The sequence below is a fragment of the Passer montanus genome, unplaced genomic scaffold (assembly GCF_014805655.1).
Source record: "Passer montanus isolate IOZ18808 unplaced genomic scaffold, ASM1480565v1 scaffold125, whole genome shotgun sequence".
In the NCBI taxonomy this organism is placed as follows: Eukaryota; Metazoa; Chordata; class Aves; order Passeriformes; family Passeridae; genus Passer; species Passer montanus.
The window spans coordinates 1278416-1305868 of NW_024359278.1; the positions used below are offsets into that span (position 1 = coordinate 1278416).

Here is a 27453-nt window from a genome sequence, read left to right on the forward strand (position 1 = left end):
TGATAGCTTAAGAAAGTGAAACAAAAGTTTTAGCAGACTAAATAGGTATAGAAAATCCATTGTCCTTAGGGCTTATGCCCAAGTATGACAGGATAGGAGGGCTCTAGGGATTTTCTTTTAAACTGTTGTGCAAACTGAACCATTCTCCTCTGTGGTGAGATTCATAGTGTGCTGTGACTGTATCCATGATCATGTGCTGGTTTTCACCCACTGGACTGCTGACTTGTTTATTGACTAGAGTAGGTTATGCTTCCTTCATTAGTGTTGTTTTTCATTTCCCCTTGTCTGCATATTCACCAGACATAAATGTGTGCTTGGTACTACTAACAGCTTGCAGAGAAGTCAGAATTAGTAGTTTGTAGGTAGGATTTCCTGTGACCTGTCTCACTGAATCCAGAGGCTCCACAGGGGCGTGAGGAGGTAGGAATTCAAGCTGCACAGAAGGCAGTGGGACAGAGGTGATCCCAACCCCCTCTCACATTCAGTGATGAGAATTTAAGGAAAAGGAGCACATTATTCACAGGGTCATTGTCAAGGCTGTGCAGGGGTGCAAGGCTTACTTTGCTTACAGCTGGTGTTTGATGCCAGAGGCAGGGAGGAGGGAGTGGCAATCACACCAAGACACAGTTTCCCTCTCTTTGGTTTTGGGCTGTTTAGAGTGTTTTTGGCACAGGATACATGCAGTAACAACCTCCTCCTGAAGGGTAAAGAAAGCCTTTGAACATCAGCATTTTTTCCTTGAAAACCAGATTATGTCTATGCTACTTATTTAGCATGCATCTGTTTAATTAATTAGTGTTGCTTCATGACATGCCAGATCATCAGGAATGACCTAAGCCCCAGCAAGCAGACTCACGTAGTGCTCAATAGCAGTGAGTCATGTGATCTCAGCACTTCTCTGGGATGTTCATAAACTGCTTACATCTTTGCAAGAACAGCTGTGAAAGTCCTGAAAATGAGCAGTAAGGTATGGTGCTACAGGATGGAAATGTTGCTGCCCATTTTTTTTATTCATTTCCTTTTCTGCCTTCCAGAAGTCCACTTTTATTTCCTCTATCTTTAACTGGGGCTTTTTGGCAGAGTGCAATTCTGCATGGTAAGAATTGAAATTACAGACTTGTGTTTGATAAACTACACAAGCAGAAGTGTTTCAAGTCCTCTGCAAGGACACGAGGTGCCAAAATTAATTTAACACTTAGATTTTTAAATAGCAGAGGCTCTTTCCTTCAATCACACACTGTTGTGTGAACTGCAGTGGAAGTTCACACACTCACTGAAACCTGGATGTGCTTCATTCCTTCACGTTTCTTAAAGATTGGGAAGGGTCCAATATACTGTAAGGCTTTGGGAGATGCATTTAGGTCACAGCCACCAAAAAACCTGTGATTGTGTCTCTGTAAAACCTGAAATGCCACTGTGTGACGCAGCAGTTGTGTTGTTGAGCTGCAAACATCAGCTGCTCTGGCAGTTGTAGGTTGTGGGCCCTGGAGAATGCACTGAAGTTAACCAAATAATCTGATTTAATGAATGTGTATCCAGCTGAAGCTGAGAGATACAATAGTTTATGGCTGATCTTTTCCCCCTGGGCAGAAGCCTTTATTTTTGTAGAGCTGGAGTTTTCATGGTGGCCAGTTGCTGTTAGTGAAAGGAAAAGTGCAGCTAGGCTGAAAAATCAAATCTGTGGTATCTTGGGTTTGCTAGTTTGCTGATTTTTAATGAGTCAAGTAGCCCTTTGGCATTTGGGTTCTTTTGTTTGCTTTATAATCCCTGTAAATGGACTGTCAGGTCAGAGTAAGATGGTATTTCTTAGAAATAATCAATTATCAGTAAGCTGTTGTTGTGTGCAAAAATACTGGTGTTTTTCCTGAAAAGTGTTTCTTTCTGTATTTCAGCTTGTTAGTGACTTATTGGAATTCTGCTTCTACACCTTCCGAGAGTCTCAGGCACTGAAAGTAGAGTTTCCAGCCATGCTGGTGGAAATCATCAGTGACCAGCTACCAAAGGTGGAATCTGGGAATGCCAAGCCCCTGTACTTTCACAGGAAGTGATAGAAAATGTCTTAAATGGAAGAACTTTGCCTTAAGTTTCCCTGTGTTATTCCACACCCATGAAGGACCCAAGAAACCATATTTTAAACATGCTCTTTACACTTGTTCAGCAGTCTCTGAATAGTCTAAAATCATACAAAGGGTTTGGGGGAATGGAAAGCAGTTGACTCGGATTTGGCAAGACCTAGATGTTTGGAAATTACCCCATAACCCTAAAACACTTAGAAAATGTTCCTGTTCCTCTGGATGAAAAGCCATATCTAGTCAATAACTCTTTGATTTTGATATTTTAACAGATGGAGTTTTAAATATGCCATGTAGTTTCTGGTATTGTTTGCTTGTTTTAAAAGGGTTCGAGAACTAATGAGAACTTTTTAAAGCTTACCCTTGGTTTGCACATAAAACGTAAAGTCAATATGGGGCATTAATATTCTTTTCTTGTAAAAAAAAAAAGCAAAAAAAAACCAAAAAAAAATTACAAACAAAAACTATATATATACACACACATATATACACAAACACAAACCCTAACGTGTAAAGTAATAACAGAACATTTGGTGTGGAATACTGTTATCCCCACCTGTGGCATTTGTTATCCCATGTTATCCCATCATAGATGATATACACTGTGTTAAGTGTCCATTTACTATTTAATTCAAAAGGATAAGATGTGAAAAACAAATGCCCTGGTATCAATTTATAGTATCTATTGTGCTGGCTTTACAAATAATTTTTTGCAGTCTTTTGCTGTACTGTACATTGCTGTATGTATAAATTGTGAAGGACCTGAAATAAGGTGTAAGGAACTTTTGTAAATGAGACAAAAAATCTTTAATGGTTAATAGGATGAACGGGAAAGTATTTTTGAAAGAACTCTATTTTGCTGGAGACTATTTAAGTACTATCTTTGTCTAAACAAACAAGGTAATTTTTTTGTAAAGTGAAATGTTCTGCATGCATAATGAACCGTTTACAGTGTATTTAAGAAAGGGAAAGCTGTGCCTTTTTTAGCATCATATCTAATTTACCATCCTACAGTATCTGTTGTAAATAACCACGCTTAACCTTTTCAGTTGTGTTTTAAGCCTTTCTATTTCTCTCTATTTTCCTTCCCTTTTGTCTCTCTTGCAAGCGTATGTGACTTGAGCACATCTTAGAACTCCTGCTTCATATATCTGTAGGAAACTACACATTTTTGTGTTTGCCACTTTACGAAGGTTTCATTTAACAAGACAAATTATGGTCTCTCTCCAAAGCTTTTGCCAGCTTAATGATCTAGTGAGTTCTTGCCCTCTATTCCCTTTCTCTCTCAGGGGAACAGGGGCGAGCAACACATTGAATGATTTTTCTTTTTTTACTAAGGTTTCCCAGATTGTTTGGTTTTGTTTTTGGTTTTGTTTTTTTCCTTTGAATACTGGATCTATAAAACATCTTAAAAGGTCAGATTATTATTTCAGATGGGGGAGATTGATTTCTGGTTATGCTGAAGGGAACATGCAGATCATTACAGTAAGTATATCAAAGAGATTTGTACTGGTGAGAGGGATGGTGAGGGATGATAAGGGCAGATAAGCTGAGTAGAATTTTTAGTGATAAACTAAAAGCGTCTGTAATTTTGTAAGCATTTTTGTAATAATCAGGATACATCCAAGAAGACAAATGTTCACACTACAAGTTCAACTCAGTTGGTCTGATTTTGTCTCAAAAATGTTTTCTCTAGAATAAGACTGCAAAGAAAAGAATTTTTGAGGTGATTTTCACTATTTCACAATTTATAAGCAACTACAAGATTTTGGAGTAGAATAGAGGACAGGTGAACTTTTCTGAGGCTCAACTGTTGCTACCATATGCTCATGTTTAAATAGAATAGTTTTTCAGAGTCCTAATCTGTAGTGTTCTCTCTGGGTGCCACTGGTATTTTTGAGCTATAGTGTGTCCCTTGGCCGGTCGGAATGTAGCATTTCTTGTCAATGGTGGTTGAATTAAGAATTCTACACCCTTTCTGAACTCAAATTTGGAGGTGCAATGCGGTGCACTGAAGACAGTCAGCGCTACTTGTCTTTTTAAATGACACCTGCCTTATGCAATGGGTAATCTGTAAAGACTGTATTCAGAGAGGTTTTTTATATATAAATATATACATACATATATTATTTGCATTTTGGAAGTCTAATTCATAGGCAGATCTTTAAATACTGACCTGCACAGCAATATGAAAGCCAAACTTCCAACATGAGATATACAGCATGCAGACTGGTTGTTTACAGTAAAGACACAGTCATACATCCATCTTTTAATTTAGGTTTGGGGTTTTTTTTAAGTCTAAAATAGAAGATTTCAAAGCCAGGTTCTGGGTGAATACAGTCTGCAGCAGCTTTTTATATTAACAAAGTTACTGCCTCCTTTTCTGTCTCAGAGTAACTTTGCTTGACTAAAATAGCAAAGCCATATTCTACACTTCACTGTTAAATGCCTGTCCCAGTCCAAATTGTTGTCTGTTTGCTCCTATTTTTGTACCTTATTACTTTTAATCTTGGTTTGGTACAATTCATAATTCACAGAAACTTCATATAATTAAACACACTAAATTAGTTTTAAAAAGCAATTTATATCTTTATGCAAAAACGTATGTCTGTCTTTGCAAACAACTGTAAGCAGATTATAATAAATCCTTTACTTTAATCACCTGTTGTTTATGAAACCATTCATTGATTATTATTTTTTTGCTAGACATCATTGAAGTAATAGATACAATTGGATATAGATGTTGTAAGAGGCAGTATTCTCTTATCAAGGACACTTAAGCAGAATAGCCATCACTTTTTTTATCTAAACCTGTGTACAGAAAAAAAGAAAAAGAAACCACAAAACTCAACCCTAGTTTTTAGCTACCGGGAAGTTCGTTACATTCTTTTGAATTTGTTTAGAATGAAATAGGCATTTTGTCTCCTGCAAAATACAAGACAAACTATAACAGCTTTTAGAAAGTGGGCTTTTATTCATTGAGCTAAATTATTTTGTTGTAAGAAGGAACAGGGATATGCAGCCAGAGCATTGTATACACAGTTAAAATGTAAAATAGTGTAATGTACTGCAGTGGGTATTTCAGGAATACTACACATCGTGCCACTGAGCAGTTGCACGGAGTAAAATAGAAAAGACTAAAGTTTGCAATATCAGAATCTTATTAAAAAGATACTTTACAATCAATCATGCAAAAAGCTAATTCACAGGGTGGTGTTTTTCACTGACTTGTTTAAACATTTATGAAATTAAAAAATTCTACAGTTAATGCACTTTTAATTGTTTATTAAAGATTTGACATTTTTTAGAGCAATGTTTTCAGCTGGAGGTCAATGACTTGATAAGATAGACAGCAGTTCTGAGGCCAGGAAGCTCAGAGGAATGTTTAAGAATTCTTGGAGTTTAAATAGATTCCTGGATGAAAAAAGCAGCCAGCAGTATGGTGTAAACAGTAAAATCTATGCATAATGATGCATTTATAATTAGGGGTTTGCTTCTGTATGTTTAAAGCTTTTTAAATAAATAGAAAATATTGTTTGGTCTTTATGTTAATGTCTGCAAGTACCTATTTTTCTTTTTTTTTCTTTTTTTTTATACAAATTGTACAAATATACATGAATTAAACTGGTTTGATTGCAAGTATTTCTTGCATTTTAATCTCAGCTAGCTGCTGGTGCAGTGATATCCTTAGAGGCAAGCCTTCTGCTCATGCAGGAACATTACAGAACCAAAGAGGGGGTTGGGCTGGAAGGGACCTTAAAGATCATCCAGTCCCAACCTCCAGCCTTGGGACACCTTCCACCAGACCAGGTGCTCAGAGCCCCATTTAACCTGGGCATGAACACTTCAACATAAAGTAACTTCAGATGCACTGCAGCCTCTCTCTTCAGACAGCTGGAGTGTTGGTTCCAGCAATGTCTGTCAGCTCCAGGTGTCACTGCTTCAGCCAGGGAGAGCTCCTCAGGCTGGAAGAGAGGGAATGTCCAGCACTGAGCAATGTGGCTCATTGCACCTGCCTCCCTGTGCTTGACAAACCATGTGCTGATACTGTCCTGGCCATCCCACTGGAAGAAACAAACCTTCAGTAGCCAGACCAGACTGGGCTCCAGTTTTTGTTAAGCTCCTGCTGCTCTTCCCATTGACCAAAGCTAGTGACTCTCTCTTGCCCTGAGAAAAATTCTATTTTATATACACAAGGTCTCCCCACTGACCCTGCCTTCTCAGGGTCAGACCTGTTCCAGTTGTAATTACAGCAGGATGGCAGGAGTTTGATTTCTCCTTCTAACTATCTTAGTTTGTTCTGGACACTCTCTCAGCAATTCGCCACCAAGTTCTGCACAAAGCCTAGTCTGTGGTGTAAAATCACCATGTAATTGCATTTTGGTCTTTTAATAACAAGTTGCATGAACTTTTTTATTGCCAAAAAATCCTTGCACCTGCTTTCTCTTTGCTGAATTGTCAGAAGGAAAGAATAGTAGGGGATCAGCAATGTTAAGAAAAATTTCCCATATGTTTACAAGCAGATGCATCTGTCATTTGGTGTTCTAGAAATAAGACAATGCTATCACTACTTAAAACCATAATAAAACTTGTAACCTGGCCTCAAGCTGGGACACTCAGGTATCTCCAGAGACTGGGAGTTCATGAGGAGCACAATATTACTAAGAAAGGAGTCACAGATTTTGCTTGATAAACCATGCCCTGCCAAAAAGTTTTTGAGGTGATCTTACTTTAATTGTTGATGTTGACAGGGTCAGGTTTATTTGGTGCTTACCTGTGGCTACTGCAAGGATGGGTGAGGGCAGAGTGTTGGACTCTGATGTAGAAAACAATGTCCAAGGCACATTCAGCTGAAGAGGTGAAACTCCAGTGAAGACTTGCAGTGAAACCCAGTTTAGCACTGGTAGCATTTACATCCTACACAGGCCCTCTGTCAGCAACTTTTCTCCTTAAACTGCAAACCAGGTAAGAATTGTGAAATGGGTTAAGAGAACAAGGAGCAGCAATAAGGAAGGCAAGTTTCTGCCCAGGTTTCTTCTGTGACACAATTACAGAGTCTTGGGTAGCAAAAGCTGCAAGCAGTGTGGCAGTTTGTATTTTCATTACAGGACAGATAAATCAGCTAATGAGATTTTTCTTTCAATCACAAAAGATGGCGTCAGAAGGAAACCTGCCATCAAGATCAGCTGGGACAACACTTAACCCTCAGCAGCTTGAAAACCCCAGGGTTTTTCACCCAGCACAGTAGAAGTGCTGCTGGCCAAGGCACAGCACTGCACCAGTGACTAACAGGCTATGAATTTCTGCTGAGCCCAGCTAGTCTCAGCTTGGCCATTAATTGTTCAGCAAACACATCCAACCTTAATCCCCAGGCTGAGGGATTCAATCTCTGGCCCCACAGTGATGGCAAGCCCAACGCCATTTTGCACAAAAAGCTTTTTTGGGTTTGTTTTTTTTCCCAATTCATACTCTTAATTTTCAGCCCAGGCCATGCATTCACTACCAGCAGCCTCAGCTTTTGAAAACTGACAAGTCTGTGGCCCTGCCCACAGTAACCAGCACAGAGCAAGGGAAGGGAGCCCAACCCAAGGATTAACTCCTCTGTGCCCCCAGCTGTGACAGGAGAGCAGTTCCATGAAAGGGGACAGAGGCCACACGTGGAGAATGAGCACTCCTGCTGCCAGGCCAAGAGAAGGATCCTGCAACCAGCTTTCTCCAGAATGGACTCCTTGTCCTCCTTCCTGTCTCGACAGCACATTACTGCACTCTTCCAAAATCTACCAAGCCATGGCAGATGGCTGCCAGACACGGCTGCCAGACAAGAGGCCACCTTCAGGAAAGCAAGCAACTTATAAGTTATATAACTTATAACTGACTTCCTTTGTATTATTTTTTTTTTAATTTTAGCATCTTTTAATCTCCACTTACAAGCAGTGAGTACCGAGGGCATCGTTCACAGCTCTGCTCAGCAGCGGGGATGAAGAACGAGCTGTGCTGTGGCTACTGGGCTGTGCAAGCCTGTACTTGGCACTGGTGTAACTGGGCTGATGTGGAAACCCATCTGGTGGGTAGCAGTTCCCACAACTGAATTCCTCAGAGGCAGTGTGGTTAGCCTGAAAGCCAGATCTGATCTGGCTCAGCTCACACCACTTCAGACAACGGCTGGGACGTGAGAAAGTCTGGATTAGTGTTACCTCTGTTCAGTGTATTGCTTCTCAGTTCAAAAGTTTTCTTCTTGTTTGGGTTCTGCATAGCTTCAGGAGTAACAGGAGTCTCAAAACACCTAAAGGTAAAACAGGCTCACAGGACTGGATGGAAAAGACACTAAGACTATTATTCCTTCTCTTTATATCTGCCTTTTTAAACAACCTCAGTTATAAGGAAAAAGAGCCCCACCACACAGAGCTAGAGCTGAGCAGCACATTGAGAATTTTGGAGGACAGCAGCCAGAACAAGAACAAACATGCACTGCAGGTTTAAAGCAACAACAAAACAAATGGAAGCAACTTCCAGAGCTTGAAAGCTCCAAGTTATCAGAACTTCACCATCTGACAAGCCAGCATACCTAGCTGCCACACCTGCAAGGCTAACACCAAAGATTTATATTCTCCCTCTCCTTTCAACATTTTCTACCAAGTGGTAGCCATGAAAACTGAGTTTGGCACACAAATACCATGCTGCCTCCAGAATGAATCTTTAAGGCCACAGATGAGGAGATAAAGCTGTGGGCCCAGGCAACAGGAGACCCAGCCAGAACAGAGCTTTGCCATGTGAACAGATCTGAGCAAAGAAACCTGCAGGCTGTTGCTGCTATTTCCTTAACACTGAACCAAGAAGCAAATCAGTCAGAAGTCATTTTCCGTGCTTGGGTCACTTAGCCAAGACAAGAACTGCCTAAAAGCTTTGGAGCAGGGAGTCATTGCTCCAATACCAGGAGAATTCTCCAAATGAAACTCCTCCAAGCAATGAGGGTCAGTGCTGGAGAGCTGTACTGGCTTGGCCCACCATTGCTCCATCTGGAAATGATTTGTGCATACTCCAGTGGTCTGTGCAGTCCAGGCAAAGGAACAAATTAATGGCATGGAGTTAAATCCTCAGGGAAAGAAGCCATCCCAACCCCAAGGCAGCATTAACCATTAACTAGTTTACTAATCTCATTTGTTAGGAAAACTTGCAAGCTAAGTAGAGCTGCAGTAAATGACTCAAAATCCACGGAGTCCAGTTTAACAAATAAGTGAGCCTGTATTAGCATGCCGTCCTGTCACACTTTCCTGCATCCTCTCCATCGTTTTACTTGAAGGAGAGAAAAATAGAAAATCAGTGATAAACTGCATGCAGCTTTTTTGAAGTTCTACTAATTTTGAGGTATCAATAAGACCTTGCAGTTGACAATTAGAGGGAAGGAAGACAGGCAAGGTGAACAAGCAGCTAAAACAGACAACAGATAAAATGCTGGAATTCTCCAGGATGCAAAAGCATCGTAGCCAGAGATTCTCTTTTCCCATTTGGCTTGAACTTCCAAAGTTGCCTATTTTGCGGGAGGAAAGCTCCCCATCCCTTCTGGAGCCTGCTTGAGGCTGACTGCACAGAGCTGCCAATAATTATTTCATGCCACAACTTCCAGAACCAGAGCAAAATACTCTGCAACATAGGAATGACAAGTCAAATAACAAATAACATTTTATTTCATTTACAGTGATATTTTTGAGTAGCAAAGGAACCATGACATATAGGAGCTTGTAATAAAAGTTCATGTGTCTTATCTTTATAAAATAAATGAAATCATACACGCAACATAAACGAATGTGCTCTTTGAAGACATTTGAAAAATGTCATGTCTTGATAACTATTATTTTTACTTACTTATGTCTGTTCTGCACTGGCTATTCCACTCTGAAATATAATGTAATTGTCAGCATGATAGCTTTTTTTAATCCATCAGTATCTTCCAAACCTAAAATGATCATAGAATCATAGAATGGATTGGGTAGGGAGGGACCTTAAAGACCATTTAGTTCCAATCTCCTGCCATGGGCAGGGATACCTTCCACTAGACCAGGTTGCTCAGAGCCTCATCCAACCGGTCCTTGAACACTTCCAAGGATGGGGCATCTACAGCTGCTCTGGGCAACTTGTACCAGGGCATCAGCACCCTCACATTCTGTTAAAAATGGTGGCTGTCAAAGCATAATCTGCAGGACACTAAGTTGAGTCACAGATCAACCAAATACTTGACTTCAAAAGCTATTTATCTTGCAAACAAACATACTACTACTGCTCTTTACAACTGAAAAAACAAGCACCCTATTAAAAAATTACCCTATCCCTCTTTCTTGCCCCCCCCCCCCATTCCAACCCTCAAAGAATCATTTTTTTCTAATTCATATTTGGCAACACTTAATGTCTTTATACAGATTAAGATCTTCAATCCATAGTCCAGCTCTTCAGTGATTAAAAGCAGTCACAAAAGTAGAGACAAGTGACTAGAACAAAAATCCATGGATACCATGTACACCTTCTTGGCGTTCAATGCACAAAGCTATAAAAACTGAACATAATTTTGTGGAATAAGTCCTCTCTTGCCATTTAACGTGCCTTCTAGCCATCCTGGCTCTCTGGAAAATTGCACTGGAAAAGAAAAGGAGAGAAAATTACTGCATCTTTTTATGTTTGAATTAGTACTTTTCAGCTTTAGCTCCATGACACCAGGCAAGGCATCCATAAAAACTTCCCTTCATCTGCAATCATCAGTTTAAGAATCTGGCTAGGAAAGATAAAGAGGATTATTAACTTGACTTAAATACTTCATCATATACTTCTGCAAAACCTACATGGAGACTTCATTAAGGAAATGGTTAATGGAGCTTAGGACAGATTTATAAAATAGAAAAATTTGTGCCTTAGGGGAAAAGTCAGAATTCATATCAAACAGTGGAAAACACTTTCAGTAGGTGGGGCAAAACAAGAGCAAAAACCTGTTTTGAGCAGAAGTGATGAATCTGGAAGCTCAGAACCACAGAAGCACAGCATAGGACCTTACTTGGCATGAAAAGTAAGCACAGAAAGGATTACAGGGGAAAGAGAAATGAGCCAGATGTCACTCCAAGTATCTCTTCAGAATAGAGCTGCTATTAGAAGTGACCAGGAGACAAAATCTGAATCATTCTTCTGATTAAATCCTCTCTCTGAAATCCAAATACATAGTGCAATTCACAAAACACAGGCTTGCAAGCTCCTTGTGCCATCCTAAGTGTTTACCACTGTGAATCCCAAAGTTTATGCAAAAGTATCCATGAATATAAAATAAGAAATATTTCAGCTTGGACTCTCAGTGCCCCAGAAGTTACCCTGTGAGCAAGAGAACTAATGAAATCTGACTTCCTGAATTTATATGTTGACCACATTTGACAGGAAGTTAAAAAAGAAGCATAAGCCTCCTTTCTTCGGAAAACAGACTAAAAAGGCCTCAAATTCCCCTCTGAGGTGTCTTTTAAGGATACAATACAGATACCTATTTACCTATGTAACTGTAAAATCCCACACTTTTTAGCAACCTACAGCACTCTCTTCCATACTAATTTATCCTCACAGTGCTTCTGAGACAGACAGTATTTAGGGAAGACATCAGACAAATGCTGAAACGTGCTGCCAGCCATGTCAGTGCTTTATTTAAAACACATTAACACATTGGGAAATGTGATATTTGTAGCCTTCTACATATGAGAGAAATAACAGTTAAGAGAAAGCAACATGTTAAGTCTCACTTCCAAAAGCTCTTAATTTAAGGCTCTTAATGTAAGGCTCTTAATTTGAGGACTTAAAATCATACTTTCCCTGTTTTTTTCCTTGTGCCCTTTTATTGTTAGACAGCTGTGCTCAGAAACCACACTTTAAACAACAGCTACAACTCCAAAGAACCCAGAAAACAAAACTGCTTTCAAATGATACTGATAGTTTAGATTCAGCACGAAATGCTGGGCTTATCTTTGTAATAAATGTGTTCAACAAAAAGATTGCAAAGGAAAAACATGCATAGACAATTACCTTTCAGGATCTGTGCTCACACAGTAACTTACATTACTATTAGTAATTAGCAGGCCCTCCTCTCCCTTTGTCCTTTCTATTCCACAATTACAGAGTACACATGCGTTTGAAACTGCATGGCTGACACCACCACAAACCTCCCTCCAGAAGCTGTAATTCTGCATTTCCAGCAAATGCACCAGCAGCCAGACAAACCCCTCGCTGAGGTCTCCCATACCTACAGAGCACGTCTGCACTGCAGGAAACAAACCCCCAAAAAATGACAGATTAGGAAGAAAAGCAACTAGAAAACCTAGAGGTAGGAAATTTCTACCTGTCCTCCGGTGCTTAACCTTAATTTCCATTAGAAAGAGGTAAATACCACTGGCATGTGAGTGTCTATAAATCCAAGGGCTGGTCAAACTGAGAGGAGCCCTCATCTGAGGGGATCACACTGAAATTAAAATTTACCTAAAATTTACGCAGAGGAGGAAATGCTCAAACTGTGCTGAATCACATCACTCAACACAACAGCAAACTTCCAAATAAATATTTCCAAGCAAGTTTGATGAGATGATGGTGAACTCTGCACACTACAGCACATTCACGGTCCAGCAGTTGGGTTTGAGTGGCAAACACCATTTTCACCCCAGAAGATGAGACCTGGCTGGTACAACTGAACTCTGGGCTTAGGAAATTAAATATTGCCCATGTACATAACACAGCTCATGGTCTCACTTGTAGGCAGACAGTTCTTTTAGACTCTAGGAAGACTGAAGAAGGAATTATCACTCAGTTACCCCTAAGGCCACCATTCCTAGAGATCTTTGTTTTGGTTTTTTTTAAAGTATTTTTTTTTTAGTAATAAAAAGTAATAAAAAAGTAACACTGCGAAAAGTAATTCTTAATGTTCAGCAGCTGTGGTGACTGTCACAGCAGGGAAGGTTTCTGCCCCCACTCCAATCACCTTGTGCAAGAAGAGGTGAGATACTTGTGTACATCTCTGACTGCTTCTGTAGGTAAAAGATATTAATGAAGGTGCCATCCAAAAGTAAAGCTGCTTTAAGCTCCAGTGATCCTATTTACTTTGCTAATCCATTTCTGAAGCACGGCGTACAACAGCATGCATTTCTTTAAAATCAAAGCCACTTAACCACACAAACCCCATTCCTCTCTCATGCACAGCTCCTCTCAGACCCAGAACACAGCCTATTTCTGAAAAAATACCCTGCTCAAGAGAAGACATCTGTAGTGTCCCCTTTCTGTCATTTCTTCTCAGTCAACAACAATTACAGTTCTTAGCACTTTCTCAGGCCCGTCTCAATTAAAAATACCTTGATGCAGAAGCACACACTTGGCATTAAAACTACAACTCATTACTAGAGCAATCATACCACAGGACTAAGGTTCATGTTGACACAGGACAGGAGGGGAAAATACTCACAGAATAAAAGACACAGAGCAGAGAACTAAACAGTAAATATTTTCAGCAAGACATAATGAGTGTACAGCAAGACTGCACAACAAGACCAAGCACAGAATCACCACTAAAAGCCATTGCCTCTTAGGACAGTGCAAATAGCAGCCAAGCTGAGAGCTCAGAGGGGCACAGTGACTTCCTCAGTACCTGCTGCAAGGCCTTTTCAGCAGTCTCTCTCATGGAGGGAAGGTGCAGGGAAGGAAGATGTCTGAGCCTCAGTACGACAGCAAGTGCTGTGGAACAATCACCCCAGCCCAAATGGGCCAACAAAATCTACAGACTTGGAACTTGCAGTGAGATCTGATTTCTTCTAATCAAGAAACACCATTAGGTCAACATGGCATTTGCAGCATTGCCTCTTACTTTTCTGTATTCTTCAAAGGAAATAGCTTTGATATTACCAGTGCTATTTTTTTCTAACTGCAGATACATAAAACTCGCAAGCAGCTCTTCCCAGAGACCCAATGCCATAAGCAGATTTTGCTCTGCTCTGGCAGCTCCAGTGTTTCACAGATCTCAACCACAATGAGAGCAGGACTTACTTCCTCAGCAATATTAGTTCATTGGCTGGGTGCCACTAACTTCAGCAAGACTGAATCAGACACTGATTCACACAGATTTCCACGTCTTTGTGGAAACTGCCTGTTTTGGGAGCAAATCTAACCTGCATGGTGTCTGGCAGAAGAGGGCCTCCCTTTCTCATGGACTGTCAATCAGAGTAAAAACCTCAAAAAGCAACATAAATGAGGATTACTGAGAGCAACAGAAATCTCACTGCTAAAACCACTACAGCACTAGAACACACTTCCATAGAACTCGATGATGCTGGCTAATTTTTCATCAGGAAATTCAATTAAAGCAACCAAATGTGCTTGCAAGCCCCCTGTGTTTAGAAATCTCTTTGGGTGTTTGAAACAATCTCTGTGGGTTGAGTTGATCATAGAAATATTTATCATGCTTAGGGTTAGGCTAGAATTTGAAATTTCCAAACTTGCTGTTTCCCTTAATTATGCTGTGAGAAGCAGAATTGTCTTGTGGACAGAACACAGGACTAGGAGTCAGGGCATCTTCTCCCCATGAATGTTTCCAAGTGCTCTGAAGTGCACTGATGAAAGGTGCACCAAGAAGTAGCTCTATCTCCATTTTTACCCCAGCAAAAGAACCATTTGCACATACAGTGCAATACAGTATTTTGGGAGTACCACTTCTCTTTGATGTAAATCCTGGATTGGTCAGGACCATACAGACAGTCCAGAAGGCACAGCGTGAATCTGAGGGCAGAGAGTGCCTTGGAATCAAAACCAGGAACATTAACTAAGGCTGGCACTTTGTTACAGTGGGACAGAGAGATGGGGATGACAAGGGCTGGGTGAATGTGGCTTTTTGTGTTCCTTTCATACTTGGTGGGATGATGGGTGCCCCACTTTTCCTTAGGAACAAAACACACTCTCAGTTTTCCTCATGTTTTCTCTCCCCTAAAATCGGATTTTAAAAATTGTAAAAAGCCTTGATAAGAGCTATCTTGACAAGTTTTCAGGAAGCCTTCCTGCCAGCAGTTCTGCCAAGGAATTTTTATTGTGTAAACACCATTTAACCTATCTGAAACACTTCTCCCGAGTGAAATTCCCATTTACTGACTTTTAAGCAATCTCTTTCAAGAACCAGAAATTTAATAACACTTGGCTCCAAGACTGGCAAAATTCCAGTGCCAGGCAGACTGATTATTCTTTCCCTGATTATTGGGAATATCTGCCTCAACAACAACAGACATGCACAGCCAGCATATGTCTCTCTGTCTCAGCTCCTACTCTGCTTCTTCCCTTATGTGCCCTTATCCAGCTGCAAACTCTTCAAGCTTTGCTTCCAACCACTTGAATTATATTGTTATGTGCTGTCAATAATATAGCCTGTAACAACTGGGAAATAAAAATATTGGCACAGCCTAAGGCGAACTGAATTGAAGATTTAAAAAAAAAAATCTAGTGGATATTGTTCAGATTACGTTATTCATTTTCCTACACAATTCAATTAAATAGAAAACTTTGCTTTTTCTTCTTAATTTACCAGATGGTGCCTTAGCATTTATATTCTATGGCACTTTAATGGAAAGACTGTGGGATTTGGGGGAGCACAATGTACATGCAGTACTGAAAATACCTGAATGTAAATCTGCTATACAGATTCCTATCAGGTGATGCAAAGCTTAACTTATAATATTAGTAAATCTAACCTTGGCAGACTGAGACAGATTTTTTTTCCCTGTTTAGAAACAGGAAATGGAGAGGGGAGCAAAGATTAAATTCACCTTCTTGCACTGATACTACATTTAGTAGCTATGGCAGGTGCAAGTCTACTTCCCTAAATGCCATTATCCTGTCTGAGGCTGCAGCAGCCAGAAAGATTCATCCAGAGTAATGACAGGTGAGAGACAACCACTGCAATCAACATCGATGGACCAAGAGAGACAAACCAAGAATGGGGAGGGGAACAGGAAAAAGGAAACAGAGAAGAAAAGAGAGGAAAGAAAAAGGGGGAAAAGAAAGAGACAGGATTAGAAAGTGAGACAGGCCGGGTGGAGAAAGGAGAGATGGATAAAACCTTCACTAATGGAAGCAGCACTTTTTAGTAGACATTAATTGAACAGTTACTTTAATGGTTGATACTAGCTGTATGTCAACTTGATTGATGCGTTGTCACTTTGATAGTTAAGGTTATTGGTAGAGCTGCAGAATTGATGTATTATTACTTTAATTCTTCATTTGGGGGCTTTATTAGGGCATATGGGAATTTAAATTGAGTAACTAAAGAACCTGAATTGATTCACTGCAATCTGATTTCAGCACAGACACAGGGGTGCCTGATACAGAAAGAAAAGGCACATGTTGAGGCATTTCAGAGGTTTCAAATGTGGAGACAGGTCTGCACTTGGCTTGAAAGAGCCATCCCTGACATAACATACTGGGAAAAGTTATGAAATTACCATTACATGCAGTTATTGCCTTATTACTTGCATGCTCTCTCTATTTTTTTCTGCTAATCCACAGCCTACCTGAGGGTGACAGCCCTGCAGGGCAAGGACAACACCTGTGAAATAACCAGGATACAGCAGAACAAATGGAAACTAATGTGTTTAAGGAAATGTGAGCTTTGCCATCGGAAATCTGCAATTTGGTTTTCCAAATTCAATCCATGCAACCTTTTTCCCAGGCTTTGGACCTTATTTGTCTGATGACATGGAAAAAGTTACAGTTGAAACATTTCTCCACAGATGCCAGAGTCAAATTCCATGCTTGTTTTGGGGCAATCCAAGTCTCCAGTTGAAAAACTCAACCGAGGCTGCAATGCACCGAATCATGGGGCCTTTGTCACCACTTCCTGACTTCTCCTACAAGGAGAGAATCTTAACATTGCTCTCACACAAAAACATGACACACAAAGAACTACTTCTGGAAAGACTTCCTTACCCCAAGCTGACACAACCCTTGCTGTTCTACAGCAGAATTGCCTCTCCCAGATGTCAAATCTTTTCCACCATGCACTAGATTTTCTTTCCTGTAAACAGTTTGATGTCTGCTGAAGAGCCCTATCAGTCATGTTTTAAAAAACTTAAATTAAAATAAGTGGTGTTAAGGACTTTAAAAAGAGCAATCACTCAGCTAATTCATCTTTAAAAGGTTTCCACCTAACTTGATTCAGACATGATTTGCCTGCAAGGCAGCTCTAATAGGAAACATCAAGAATGATTTTGTAAAGTGGGTGCTAGTAGGGAATAACCTAGTGGGGACCTCAGACCACTTTATGTTATAGAAACAAAAGCAGAACTGAAGTCTGGACCAGGCTTGCTGTTTACTTGTTTGGGAGGAAACAGAGGACAGGAATATCCTATTGCACATACCATTAAAAAAAAATTTGCTGAGCTTCCCATTCTGCATCTTCAGAATTTGTATTACAGTAGTCATTGGCATAAGGTTTAAGTACTGAAATCATTCCTATCAGTTTGAAGTCCCTGTGCATTTGCCGAAGGGTAGATCCATGGAAGCTCGCTGAGTGTAGAGTATTGAGCACAGGAATCACCTTCTGGATGCTCACATGTAATGTTAAACTTGGATCCATAGAAATCAGTAAACACAAGCTTCCTTCCACACCTCGGTGAATATTCCATTTTCTACCAGTACATGCACACACTAATGCAGACCTTGATCTAAATCAGTAAAAACACTATTTTCCCCTCCATTGTTCACCTGATTTACCTGGCACTTTGTTTGCTTCAAAATCCTGAAACGGATTTTTTTTTTCTTTAAAGGAAAACCCCTGTGTTATCTTACAACAAGAGTTCACATTTTAAAAATTTAGTTTCATAGGTGACGGTGTTCTATCACTGAATAACCTTTTTTTTGGTACTACAACACATCTAATTGATGCTGAAAAATTATACCAGTTGGAAGAGTCTATTCACCCAAAAATCAAAAGCACTGCCTCACAGTGCTAAGGATATGTTAAGTAGCTTCTCCATACCAGAAAATATCTCCATCACCAACTGTGTGCCATCAGCAATGTTGGCAGAATAGCAGTCAGGCTTGTATTTTTATCCAAAGCCATTTTAGCAGTTTTGTCAATTTGTTTTTCATTGCTTTATATTTACTCAAGCAGTACTTACCATCTTCAAATATTGCTCCTATCTGAAATGACAATTCAGAGCTGTGTTCTGCTTCACATGGATAAACTGCTCTTGCTTTTCGGTGGGCAACACTGAAAAATGAAATTATGAATTATAGCAACTTTTTACTATTATGGAGACACTGTCTCAACCATTCTCTCTCCATTCACATTTGGAGATGACTAAAGCTTTAAACACAATCTCACATGCATCATTACAGGCTTATAATTCATACACACAGCCAAAGCTGAAGCTTCACAGCTTACTGTTGGCATTTCTGAATATCATACTCCCAACTTTCTGCACACTATTTTTATGACAAACTCGACTTTCAGCTACAGTTAAATTATTTTCATGTGCTAGTCAGCAATGAACTCAATAGCAGGCAAAGTATAATATACTTCAAAAATTCAACCAGTAATAAGAAATAGGATTTTTTTATCAAGTGTTGGGAAGAATTTGTGAATATACCTACTACTTAAACTACTTAATTAGAAAGGCAAATATTACTAAATTTGAAGGGAAAACTAAGAGGGTGAAGACCTTCAAAAAAAACCCTCAAAATACTCCAAAACATGGAAGGAAGCAGAAACAGGATGGAAGGAAAGCTGGACAAAAGAGTGAAAGAAAAGAATGAAACCACAGAGAAAGGAAAAAAAGTCTAGGAGGAGAATCTTAAATCTGGCAAAGGTGGAAGAATCTGCATTTTAAAAGACTCTAGGAGAAACACCACAGGACAGAAACACTATGAACTGTCCACCCATTGTTAATACAGCCCTCCTGTATTAGCAACAGACCACTGGCTCAGTGCACTGTGTGCCTTCCACCAAGGAAGGTGTTCAAAGGAAAAGCAAGATGAAGCAGACAGGTATTTTATTCTGTTAAAAATCCTACAGTTACATTTCCTGCTTTCATTCACATGCCACAGGAGACTATTTTTGTAAAGCTACAGAAAAAGGAGGCAAATAAAGAGCCAGCAAAAGTTGAAGTGCACACCATACCTTTCCACTGCTTTGTCAGTGCCAGTGGCAGGGCTGGGGAAGAAGAAAGTGGGGAGTGCAGCATCTGTGGCAGCCGGGTTAGCAGATGGAATGTTCATCCATGAGACCATCGACGGGCGGCTTTGAGCAGGACTAAGAGGAAATACATTCAAGGCAGAATTAACAACATGAATAAAATTTCTTATCCTACCAAAATATTTGAATCTTTATCACTGGACAACCTGTGAGATTTTCAAATTCAAACCAAATCATATTGTCAAGCTGATTTTGAAGAAATGGCCACCATATGATTCCGCACTCCTCCTTGGAATTCTTTTTCCTACTTGCCCTACATCCTAAGCTAAGGAGAATTACCTGAGGTGCATGACATAAGCAATAAAAGGGCAAAATCCCCCATTCCTATCTAATAAAGACAGACAAAGTGAAATTGCATAGAGCAGGCTATTATTTGAGCTGCCACTCTGCCTTTACAAGTTTTGATGAATCTATTTAAAAATCTCCTCAGTACTGTACAACTGAGAAGATTTCTAAAGAGGCTGCAGCTATTCCAGCACTGGGATCACGATGCTGGCTCTGGATTGAGATCTTCATGGAGCTGTGCAGTGTCTCAGTGGCTGCCCCCACCAATGCACTGCTCAAATACATATAAATTAATGGCTGAACACAAAGTTGCCATAAGAGGAGAAGAAATAGCAGGTAAAATTCAAAACTTGTATTAGTAAACATACAAAGTTGCCCCCAGCATACAGAACATTTCTAATTTTACACGTTAAAAGGACTGAAGTGTTCTAGCAATTGAAGGCTTTCCTTCATTGCATGGACAAAACAACAAATAGTCCAAAAGCTGGCTGTCAGCATGTCTTTGGAACAAAGAGCTGGACTTCAAGCAGTTTCTAAGCAGAAGCAGAATTAAAATCATTTGCACACAGCAATCGCTCCCTCAGAAGCAGAGACTTCCCAATACAGCATTTAAGATTTTGTCCTACTCCAAGATTAACCTCTTAGATAGCATTGATCTGAAAAGCACCACCAAAACATAAGAACTCAGTCAAGAAGGTTTTTGTGGGAGTCTAAATGCACACCTGATCAAGGTGGAGTGAACAGACGCAAAAAGAGAAATCAAGAAACAGCCCAGTTATAACTGTAGATGAATAAAAGCAAGCAGGAAACCTAACTTAGATAGCTAATTTGTATCTTGTTGTACACTGGGATATTTAATTTCTAGAAGAAATTTCTAGAAGAAATTATCATTATTTGTTGGTTTGCATAGCATTATTTACAATCAAATTCAACTTGTTCAAGCTCATATCTCATAGTCATTCTAGCAGTTACATAGTTAAGTAGGAATTTATTTTCTTTTTTTTTTAATTTAGTACATTATAATGTGAATGTCACATTCCTTATTACAAGACAATGGCTTTTCCTTTGGAAATGTATCAGATGGCATTTGAATAAAAATTGGAATTCACAGTTTATAAAACAGCATTCTATAGTTAATTCCACTAGTAAAAATGAAAATTAAATGTGCTGGAATCATAACCAGAAGGGTTTATCAAAACATACTATGCTCTGCTTTCAAAAATTATCACATTTACCAAATAAGGAAAGGAATCATATGTATTAAACTGAATGATGAGCAGGATCATGCTGTCTAGAAATATATTTTATGCTTAACTTCAGGAAGAGGATATCCAGTCATCTTTTCTGTCTGGGAATCTTCCACTGCACAATTTTTTACATCTTCCAATAATGACATACATTTAGGAACTGCACCTATGGAATTTTAGGGTTTTCTTTTACTTCAACTCGTCTCCTTCCTTCCATTTTTACCTAATAATTGAAAAAAATTTCCTCAAATAAAAGGAAAACCTTCAGCTAAAAGTGAGTTCATTCAGACAAACCAAAAAAATGAACACCAGCATTTGGATCATTTTCTCTAAATACTGAGGATAAAACAATTCTCAGTGGTACTGTAAAGTTTATAAAGTTGGCCAGAAAGTAAATAATGTCTTCATCATTCCTCAGTCATAATGTCTACATGCAGAATTAATTTTAACTCAGCAGGTGAACACAAGAAAAAAGTTTTTCAAAAGTGAATTTAAAAGAAGTATCCTACTTGCACAGACTAAACTCTTCTACTTAAAACAGTCCTGAGACTTAAAGAAAAAATATTTTCCTTGCTATTTATTAAATTCAAATCCATCTCTTGGCAGGGGGGTTGGGATGATATGATCTTTAAGGTCCCTTCCAACCTAAGCCATTCCATGATTCTGTGATGAGGATTGGTGTTAGGCTCATTTCTGAAACCTGTAAAACTACTGAAAACAGAAAAATAACACTCCAAGTATATTGCCAAAGGAGTACTAAAATGTCGCTAATGCAAACAATTCATAATTCAAGAATATTCTACCAAGTGGCCTTTTGTAGTGCAACCTCAGATGTGTGGTTTGATTCTCAACAAGTGGATATTCAAACTTGCATTTATTAAATATTTCATTGATAGATGTATCATGCTAATCTCTGCAATTTACTCAATCAGCTCTACAACAACACACACCACCTGCACCTCACACACAGAATTAATGACTTCAAAGCAATGCTCAGAACAGAGAGAACACAAAAGGAACCCTCTGACCCAGGGAAGCATTGGTCATTCATAAGAATACTTGGAATAAATACCAGATGGTTTCTTGCTGAGACTTGGAGAGGAAAGAAAGAGGGAGAAAAAAAAAAAGAAAAAAAGAAAGAGGTGTGTACATAAAGGAACAGGAGATGAAATGTTCAGCTCCATGCCATGGCATGTTAATTCCTCAAGTTAGAGAGACTCAACAAGAAGCATAATCCATCACCAAGTAAGACTACACTGTCCTTTACCAGACAGGATTATATAGAAGCATGTTAAAATTGGCAGGTTTTCTACAAATTGTGAGCCACTCCAACAGCTGTGGTGGAAAAACACTCCAGAAGTACAGGTATGTGGAGTGCTGGGCTGCTCCCTCCCCCACTTTTTTTGATGAATTCCCTTAATACTTTACAGCTGTAGGGAAAACACTGCAGCAGAATTTGCCTGTCACTTTAGGCTCCTGGTTACCCAGCAAGAGATCGTGCTCTACCATCCAGCAGGAGACAAAAAAAACCCAACACATTTTTCAATAGTAATAGCTTCACCATGGTAAGAAGAAAGAAACAAAGGGGGAAAAAAAGTTGATAGCTTTAACTATTAAGCACATTCTAGAATTTATGGGTTTGGTTGCGAGGTTTTGGGTTTTTTTATTCATTGTACTTGGTTACCTCAGGAACCACTTAATTCTTGTTACTGAAACAGAAGGTTTTACTCAATAAGAAAAATAATTTCCAGTGTTGCAGTGTGTAAGCAACAAAAGGTTAGATTTTTTTGGTTTTTCCTTGAAAAGGCTCTTGTCACAGCAAGGCTGCCTTGCTATAAAGATTTGCACACCTTGTTTATCAATATAATGATATAGTACAAAGTATTGCATGTGTTATCACCCAGCACCTCAACTTTAAGTAGGTATGTTAAGAAATGCTTTCTTCTAAGGCGAAAATGAAGGCAATGCATTTCCTGTGGGTAGGAAAAAAACCCAAAAAGGCTGACATAACCATCTCTCTTTGAGAAAAAAATACTATTGTCTAGCATAGTGAACGATGGGAAAAGGGAGGAGGGGGGAATGGCTTTACTGAAAATAAGCTAGAGATTTTGTACTGATATTCAGAAAGAAATTTCTGAAAACAAGATTTTATTGGATGTTTATCTGGCTGGTTCCTAAGGTAACACAGCTGAAGAGCAGCCTCTTATCTTGAGAGCAAGGAAGAGAGTCTGTGAAAAGAATCTACACTGCAACTCCTGAGAAAAAAAGGGTTGTTTCAGACAAGTTTGGCAGTGCCAGGGCTGTCGTATCGCAGTGTCTGGCTGACAAACTCAATGCAAGCGTTCTTGAAAGGTTTCATTACAAGATGACAGTGTGGATCAAAGGGTGTTGGCTATTTCTGATTCTTTATGCAAACCAATAGTGACCACCACCAACCACGCAACCACGTCTTCCTGCATGACAAAATCCCCTGTGCCCTGGGGAGTGGGGAGCAGAAAAATATGTGGCCAAAATTCTAGAAATTGTCATAGCTGCAGCAAAGCTGGAGACAAACAGAAGGCCAGAATTTCCCCATCTGTGTTCCCCCTGGAAAGAAACTGCATCCTCAAAATTTCAAGTATGTGACATGCACGCAGCTTTCCTGAACCCTCATTTATACAGAGCACATCAGTCAGCACTGAAATAGAGGGTTTTTTAACTTGGATTGTGAAGTCTCAGTGAAGCAGCTAACACATTAGTGAAATGATCTTTCACGCCAGTCTGGTAAATCCAAAGATAATGTCTACAGCAGCTGTCCCAAGTTAAAGCATTCTTAAATGATAATTCAGACAAAGCTAAAGTGAAATATGTACATCTATAAGCTTATAGCTCACCACTGCTCCTTTCAGAGGAAAAAAAAAAAAAGAGGGGGCCGTGTTACCCTGGAGGAGTGCAAAGAATTGAAAAACAATAATAATTTTTTAAAATTTGAAAAGGAAACTTTAGCTCATCCCAATGATTGCATCCACACCCCTCCCTGCCCTGAGCACACACACCATTTACCCTGTGCTCACACAGCAGTGCTGCTGTCAAGCTCCCTGGCAGCCAAGGAGATGGCAAGGTCTGTTTTGTACGAGCCACATGACTAAGTTATATTATGCCTGTCTCAAAGAAGCTGCAAAATGAGGGCTCTTGCTCTGCTTGCATAACGAAAGGGTACAAAAAGAAGTGCCTGCTCCGCTAAACCCGCTCTCAAAGTGCTGAGTCACTGAAGAGGTGGCAGCTGAAACAAAAACAAACTGCAGAATAAGCACAATGACCCAACAGCAGCTACAGCACCTTCTCCCAGTGAAACAGGATGGGGACATTAGATATTATAAAAAGTTTTCAAGACAGTGAAACCGAAGTCACTCATCATTTACGTAAAACTGCAAATTCACGCCACTGCCAGAAAGTACAAAAAAGAAAGTATTACCATTTTAAGGAGACCAGACATGCAGTCTACTGATGTAGATATAACAAGGCTGATGGGAATTCACGCAGCAGTCAAACAAAATTAATAACTATCTCCAAGGCTTCTGTTATGTGCACAACACCACTATCTCTGCCCGCCCTTGCCATCTGATGGCTCTTTTAACATCAGTTTGCTCACCAGCAATTTGAACAGCTTGAGATTGCATGAAGAATGAGTAACATCTTCCCAGCCTGGTCAAAAAGACCGTGGATGCTGCACAGCACAGATCTTGCCACCATTTTGCATATTAAAAACCCCAAAACTAGCTCTACAGTGTAGCACTTGCATACCATTGAACTGGGTAACAGAATATTTTACTGTCAGGAGAACCAATTAAGAAAAATCCATAAGAAATGAAAAAAAAAAAGACTGAATTATTTCATCTTCCATTAGTCCCTTGCATGTTCCTGAAAATCCATTTATATTGCTGCTTCCATTTCTCCTCTGGGCTTTGAACACTTTGGTATTTGGACTGTCAGGACTGTACCTTGCATGCTCCTACAGAAGCAACCAAGGTGAGATTCAGTTTGGAAACTATGAATCTTACCATTCTTAGCCCAGAAATGTAATTGCTTTAACAAGCCCTGCACCCACCCACACTACTGAAAATGTTTGAGGGACAGGAATGCTTTTCATCCCCTCCAACTGCAAAATCCCAAAGGCTTAGAGAGGGAAAGAAGGTACACAGATGCTCAGTATCATCTTGAGGAAGGCTATTCCATATCCTGCATCATAACTCCATCCAGAACAACCATCAAAAGTCACCATGTTCCAGCCCCCTGGGAAACCCAGACACCCTGCAGTCTCAGATCCCAAAAATGAACTTTCCATCTGAGAAACAAGGCAACAGTTTTCATTATTTGAATGAAGAAGTGATCATGCAGTAAGTGTAGGATACTTCCAACAAAAAAAGGAAGACTGACCCAATTCTGAAGACCCAGCACTGTGAGGGGTAAGTCTGTAAGGTCTGTAGATAAGCCCTGGCACAGGGCATTGTACTGTAAGCACAAAGAAATCGTGACAAGAGGCTAGTTACAGCAACAAATCTTTCCTTATCAGAAAAAGGTCCTCAGAAAGATTAATTACAACACATAGCAAATCCAGAGAATACCAAGTGTTCAGCTTTTTTGGTTCATTCTGAGGTCAAGTGAAAACAGACATAAGGCAGCCCACAGTATTTTAGGACATGACTTGCAATCCACCTTTCGACAAATCAGTCACTGCAATGAGGGAAACCTGTACTAATCCATCAGAGGTGAGCTGCCATTACAGCCAGAACTCTGGAAAGGCTGAATAGGACAGGATCATCAATAAATGATTCTGTAAGTAAATTCTATAATCAAACCACAAGAGCTGCAAAAAAAAAAAAAAAAAAAAAAGTTTCCCTCACCCTTTCTTAATTTAATTACATCACTCCACATCAGATACTGAAATTTGGCAATACCACCACCTTCACTATAAGAGGACTAGAGGACTTTACATTACACTTTGGCTTTACTTGCTTAGGTATATTTATTAGACACCAAAGTGTATACCCAGTTTAGCTATCACTGTTATCTTCTGCATGTGCAAAGCCATAGTGCCATAGGGTGAAATTCAAACTGTATCACTATCAACTGCAGGTAAAAGGGAAGATTAACTATAGCTCCACAGTTCAAATGCAGTTTAACAGCTGCCCATAACCCCTTATAATCCCCATCTACACACCCAAGACCATCACTATTACCAAAACAGTCTGGGGACTAGCTTAGAAAAGCTATCCAGCCTCTTAGTATCTGAAATTCTGAATTCCTCTTAGGAAACTACATGTTTTAAACTATTAAAAATTTCACCACAGGAATAAAAATCTGAGTGATTAGGGTGCACTATTTTTCAGTGCCAATTGGGAAGGCACTGAAAGTAACATCAGGGTCACATCCTCCAGGAAAAAGCTATCAAGCCTCTTGAAGAAAAGATGTGGCAGATTTACTCTACTTTTTGGGCAAATGCAATAGAAAAACCAGAAACTGTGTAGGAGAGTCTGTACGGACATTTAGAGAGGAAAAAAGGAAGAATGCAAATGCTGTGGTTAACATTAAACTGAGATTGCTGCTGCTGCTCTACCTTAAAGGGAAAAAATGTCCATGCTAGTGGAGAGCAATCCTTTACCCAGCTCAAAACTACAATTATAAATTCATGTTTGAGATCACCTTGTGCTTATATTTGAGATCACCAAAGTATCCTTGGATAGAAGGTATTTTCCAACAGTGCTCCATCAAGTAGAAGTGGTAATTCACCCATCCTAGGCTATTTGGAGTTTGAGTCCTGTGTCTACAAAAACTACTTGGTGATTGATGGGGGAAAAAAACCAACCTATGTTCTACCATAGAGTGTATGTAAAAACAAAACATATTTATTTTTAGTATTTGGTTCTAGATGGAAGTGTGAAGTTAAAAATAACTTCAGGAAAAAGGTTAAAGTTTAGGGTGCATGATAGTCTTAAAGCAGCAAACTTAGGTCTCCACTGAGAACCACCCCTGCCAAGCATCACCCAAATCTCTACTCACCCCTACAGCAGCACGTGACAACACAGGACATATGTCTGCTCCACACAGAGCTTTCAGAGAAAATCTAGCATCAGGCAGACACACACACTTACAGACATGAAAACCAACAGCTTAACGGGGCTTCAGAATGGCACATATGTGAAACATCACCTTCAAGTTACACCGTATGCACAGCACATCTTTAAACACTGACATGACAATTGAGCAGTCAGAGCTTTGTGAGATATTTCAAATTGGTGGCAAAGCCCTTGCTCTCTTGGCTTCTTTCACCACGCTGGACAAGAAGCCTCTCCTAGAGCCCATCAGGAGGTGAGGATGTATTTGCTTCCATTTGGTGCTCACCTCACCATGGTGGAAGCTGTAGCTCTTGCTTTGGAAGGTGGGGACAAGGAAAGGGCATGCATCACAAAAATCTCATCCAGGAAACATCATGGTGACAACAGCTATCATTCTGGAAAAAAACAAGCTTCTTCTTTCTTGAAAACAAATACCACAAAAAGTATTCTTGCTTTCCATCACGTACTCCCACTTAGAGCACACTACTGGTGTAAACCAGCTCTTGGAATATCTGACA

At 39.7% G+C, this 27453-nt stretch overlaps 2 protein-coding genes across 4 annotated transcripts in view; one reads left to right on the forward strand and one right to left on the reverse strand.

Moving 5' to 3' along the window:
* Window positions 1-5711, forward strand: part of NR3C2 (nuclear receptor subfamily 3 group C member 2) — a 189192-nt gene extending 183481 nt beyond the window's left edge. For both annotated transcript variants that reach the window (XM_039698427.1, XM_039698426.1), the window contains one exon: window positions 1893-5711. In XM_039698427.1, the coding sequence (XP_039554361.1) occupies window positions 1893-2048 (156 nt within the window). In that variant the 3' untranslated portion in view covers window positions 2049-5711. The remainder of the gene's footprint in view (window positions 1-1892) is intronic.
* Window positions 5712-8819: 3108 nt separating this feature from the next.
* Window positions 8820-27453, reverse strand: part of ARHGAP10 (Rho GTPase activating protein 10) — a 140003-nt gene continuing 121369 nt past the window's right edge. For both annotated transcript variants that reach the window (XM_039698429.1, XM_039698428.1), the window contains 3 exons: window positions 19234-19365; window positions 18233-18324; window positions 8820-10700 (listed from right to left, as the gene is read on the reverse strand). In XM_039698429.1, coding sequence (XP_039554363.1) covers window positions 10612-10700; window positions 18233-18324; window positions 19234-19365 — 313 coding nt within the window. In that variant the 3' untranslated portion in view covers window positions 8820-10611. The remainder of the gene's footprint in view (window positions 10701-18232; window positions 18325-19233; window positions 19366-27453) is intronic.